Here is a 4,869-nt window from a genome sequence, read left to right on the forward strand (position 1 = left end):
ATTTTAGCCTATTTCCTGCTGCTCGTCGTGTGTTGGCTGCGTCCGTGTGTGTTGTGCGTTGTGGTGTTGTGTGGTGTGGCTGACTGTATAGAATGACAGCGTAGGAGTACTCCTAGTATGGCCCTGGGAAAGAATTAAGATGTAGCAACATACAAGAAAAGCTGTGAAACAAGCTAGGTTTATATCCACCACTTTCCACCCCATGTTTTAATTTCATAATACCAGGCCTACCATGAAAACCCATTAATAGCGGATTCGATGTGTGTCCAGCTCATGAAGGCTCATCTCTGTTCAGGAGCATTAAAGTTAAACAGCCTGAGAATCGCGTGTGGTAAAGACACAGATCATGTACTCACCATTCTAATGAGAATCCCACCCAGGTATTAATCTGGAATGTACACTCAGATGCTTGAATAAAAGCGCTAACATAATAACCACTGATTGTTTTCCTGAATGCGGTCTTCTCAACTTCTACATCTTGTTACAGGGGCAAATAGTACTTGGCTGAATATTGTAGTCAGCACGAAAACTGAATTTGCAAGCTCGAATCATTGTAGAGCTGAAGGTTGATATTGCCCCAACTTGAGATAATTGCATTGCCCACAAAAGCTGAATCTGAATAGCTAATTGAAAATTGCAATTTAGTAGTTTGAAAGCTGAATTTTGAGCCGTTCACCTAAAGAAATTCATCACTTTTTATGTACTTAAAATTCAACATCTCTAAATTCAAATTCAGAGCAGCTAAGAATTCATATTCAGGGATTGCTCAATTCAAAATTAGAGTCTCTAATTAAAATTCAGGGGTCGCCTCAATTCAAATGCGGTTTTCTCTCAGATCAATTTCAAACCCGCTGTATGTAGCTCACTGAATCTGACATTTTTGGGAATCAGTAGTGCACTCAGAACAACACCATATGCCACTTGCTATCAAAGAGATCAGGACAAACCACTATGTTATGCGTGCAAGGTCAGTGAGAGGGTTTCTTCAAGCTTCCTAAATGATGTGAAATAGCATCTGTAAGAGCAACTTTGAATCATTTGTAAACATTTTCAATAATGAGCTTTACTAAGTATATGGCAGTCATTCAGCTACAGAATTTATTAAAGTTTTTTATCTAGTTTGTTTAAAGTACAAGTAAAACTGAGCATTCATGAATGAGACCATTTTAAGATGTAAAAAATGATTTGGAGAAATAACTGAATTGATTTGGAGTCATAGTATAGAATAAAAACCAGAAAAGTGAGGGGCACAAAAATAGGGTTTTGATAAGCGAGGACTCACATTATAAGAAATGTGTTGCATGAAGGCATGTCAAGGGGCCCAAAACTTCCCGGGCACCCATGATTTTTATTATCAAATGTTTAAAGTCAGAATGATGAACATGAAACTGGACTACAGGGCAAAACATACAATTTTTATTGAACTGTCAAAAAAAACATAAAAGCAGACAGACATGGCTGATCCAACATAAATCACGTAAGAGATATTCAAAGGTAGCCTATACTGAGAGAACCATTCCCGTTATAGACAATTGCATTGAAGATGATGATCAGAGATAAGGTTAATTGTTAAGGTTGTGAGATACAGTAGTTTATTTTGTTCATAACTTCAAGATATGAACAAAGCCACTGCCTCCAAAGACACTAAAACCTTCAAGCCCTGATTAAAGCCTAGCAGGGCATGAACAATAATCAAAGAAAACCTTGGGTGAGTATTGAGAGTGACTTCGTAAGCTTTTCTGTCTTCAGCATCTTCCGGGATGAAGTCCAGCGCCTCCAAATGATCGCAGTCCTGGGAGAGTTTGTCATCATGTACGCTCATTCCACATTGAAAGTAGCCACTTGGACATCAGACATCATGCCAACGAAAGACTGCTTAACATCAAACCCCCCACCGAAGGAATCCTGCTCCTGTAGAGATTACACAGAGCTACAATTAGCTAAAATTATTGTTCTGAAATCTAAAATACTTTATAGCCATAAAAATAAATCATAACTTTTTTTTAATCAACAGGATGCTCTAATTTTTAACAATTAAACTTACCTGTCCAAGGATAACACTGGGTGTAGTAATGTTTGATCCTCCAGCAAATTTCCTAATTGAGGACTTTCCATCAAACCACAGCTGCACCAGTCCAGTCTTAGAGTCCCATGTAGAACAAATAGAGTGCCACATGTTCAGCTTGTAGTCCTCTGCTCCAAATTGTACCTGTTTATTGCTGACAAAAAAATCAATCACACTTGAAGCGGTCTTGAATATCAGGAAGGCATTTTGAGCGGATGGTGTGGCCACAGAGAAAAGGTTGTGATCTCTGCTGAGGTCTGTAATGGACCTGTAGACATCGAAAGAAAGAAATTATCAAACATAAGGTTTTTTTTAGTCAGAGATATAGTGGGTTATTTCATGCAATTTTTGCTTTTAACACTACCTGAGACAGACAGTCACAGCTCTGAAATCCTGTGTTGATGTTTTCAGTCTCACATTTGCTGTGTTGGTTTCCTCTGGGAAGGTGAACATTTTACCAGACAAATCTACAAAAAAGCAAGAAAAATGCAAAATGTTGATATAAATTATACAATGAACAAATTAATTATACACATAGCACATGGCGGCCCAATATTTAGCTGCCTTAAAAATATGTTTGAGAAAAGTATAAATGTGGTAATAACCCTGAAACCAGCTGTATCTTTTGGAAAAGCCATTTTACATAAAATTGGGAACATAGAGTAGCATTTGAACCACTGGTTCCTAAAATCTGATGGCATATGTGAAAGCACTGCTCCCCATGTGGCCATCATTTAAAATTTATAAGAAAACACTGATGATTTGATAAAGCTAACTTAACATGTACGGTTAACAAAGTTCCTTTTCTGTTTGCACAGATCTAAAGGTGGGTTATTTTCTTGTTGCAAACGGAATAATTCATTCCTTGTTGACAGTGTAAATACCACATGGTTTGATGTCAAGTCTGTGAATGAGAGAAATAAATCTCCTGCTGGAATATGATAAAACAGACATTTTCAACAGACATTTCATACAGAGCAGGTCCTGTACTCCTTATAAAATCGATTTTTAAACAAAAAACATTTCCGTTGTCATGACAAAGACAAAAGATGTAACCAACATTAGTAATTTACACATACATTTGATTAGCTTTTCCCAGTTGCAATTAAATAATTGAGAGTTTTTGCAAATGCTAACAAACTGTGTACTGTACATTAACATGTAACTTTATTGTGAAATACCCTTTTTATCCTTACCTTGAGGAATTGCAGCACATGCTGTCAGCATCACCAGCAGAAGCAAAAAAGCCATCTGATAGAAAGACAAATGAACAGACACCAGAGAAAGATCTGTTTAAATCCAATAAAACGAATGCAGCTATTACTATTAACACCTATAAAAAACTCCACTGCTTCAAATCAATTTAGTGTTACCTTGGTATCCCACATTGATAAGTGTCACCTTAATTTTGTCTATTTTGCACTGAATATCACATCATGACCCTACCTTTAAGTTGTCGTGTTGTGTTGTGATGATGTGGCAACATTGAACAGGAATGCTGTTTTAAACACTCACTGTTTCCTCATTCCTGTTGGTGTCACAACTGCTGTTTCAAATGTATTATACTTCCTTGTGAACCGCCTCTTTCTTAACTGAATTAACATTAGAATATCATGCTTGTGTTAAAATATGGTGTTCTTATTTTAAAAAATCTCTTCATGGAGCAATGTTGTTATGAGGAGCAGGCAAATGCACATTACAGGCTTCTAATGCTGTTTTATCAGCGATATTATATTAGCACACATCCAGTGGGAGCTCTTTCATTACTATGAAAAATGAAATCGCTAGGGACATTTACCAAATTCAATAATGTAGATAATCTAAATAAATAAAGAAGGAAATAAGGAAATAAATACAACAAACAAGATACACAAACACACTCATTCGTGCTCCATGAAGTAAACCCACATGTGACACCCTTTGTTATTTTGTTTTTTCAAAAGGGTATTTGGCTGATGACTTGATAAGGAAGTGTAACCTTACTGAACTGGTACAGGTTGGTACACAATGGAAATTAATCCGGTCAGACAATCCTTTGTTGTAGGAAGACTTGTTTTTTTCCTTAACCTGAGTTGAGTTGAGAATACACAAGAACTGCATGGGTGTGGGTGGTCTGAACAAAACCTTGAGGAAATAAATTATGTTAAGTTTGACGTAAATCAAAATGTGTGACAGTTATTTCTATTAAATATTAGCTATTTCAACAGCAGATTAGCACTAGAAACGGAGAGAGCACGACTAAGGCCTAAGTCCTGTACCCTTATGGACTTAGTTGCCATCACTTGGTAGGTTCTTGAAATGGTATGAACAGTAATTGTACAGCACTTATCATGTTACCTTGATGACACCAAACCAATGTACAATTGTGGATTTGGGACTTTTTATTTTACTCTCTTTATTTACTTCAAGGCCAAGACACTTGGCAAAAATGAGTAGTTTAACTGCCTGACAGAGTACACAAGTGGTAATTGTAAAATAATGAATTTACTAGTTTTTGTCAAAATAGCATCAGGTCTAGGTCTAAACTTAATTTTGTTTACACTGACGGGCTTCCACTGTAAGTGTTAAATGTCACAATACTATGAACTGTGGGTTATTCCCTAATGCAACATCTAAAGAAATGCTTTCTTATGTAAATTGTTCATGTAGAGCTCAAAAAGTCTATGAGAGAGAGTCTGTGTATGTGTGCCCCTTATCAAGAGGTAAAACTGTCTTTCGTCTTAAAAAGTGTCTAATTTTTACAGTATGTTTCTCATTTATATATGAAGTTGATGAACCGGCTGTATGTAGCTCACTGAATCTGA

General features: G+C 36.5%; 1 protein-coding gene across 1 annotated transcript; it reads right to left on the bottom strand.

Moving 5' to 3' along the window:
* Positions 1-1,848: 1,848 nt before the first annotated feature.
* Positions 1,849-3,562, bottom strand: LOC118335925 (C-reactive protein-like; the record flags this gene model as incomplete). The annotated part of the gene is given in 5 exon segments (XM_035672428.1): positions 1,849-1,911; positions 2,045-2,333; positions 2,430-2,532; positions 3,262-3,316; positions 3,512-3,562. Coding segments are annotated over 4 exon segments (510 nt in total), but the record flags the coding sequence as incomplete, so codon positions are not given.
* Between the last annotated feature and the right edge of the window lie 1,307 nt (positions 3,563-4,869).

This window comes from Morone saxatilis, unplaced genomic scaffold (assembly GCF_004916995.1).
Source record: "Morone saxatilis isolate NCDOM2014 unplaced genomic scaffold, NCSU_SB_2.0 Contig24, whole genome shotgun sequence".
Lineage (NCBI taxonomy): Eukaryota > Metazoa > Chordata > Actinopteri > Moronidae > Morone > Morone saxatilis.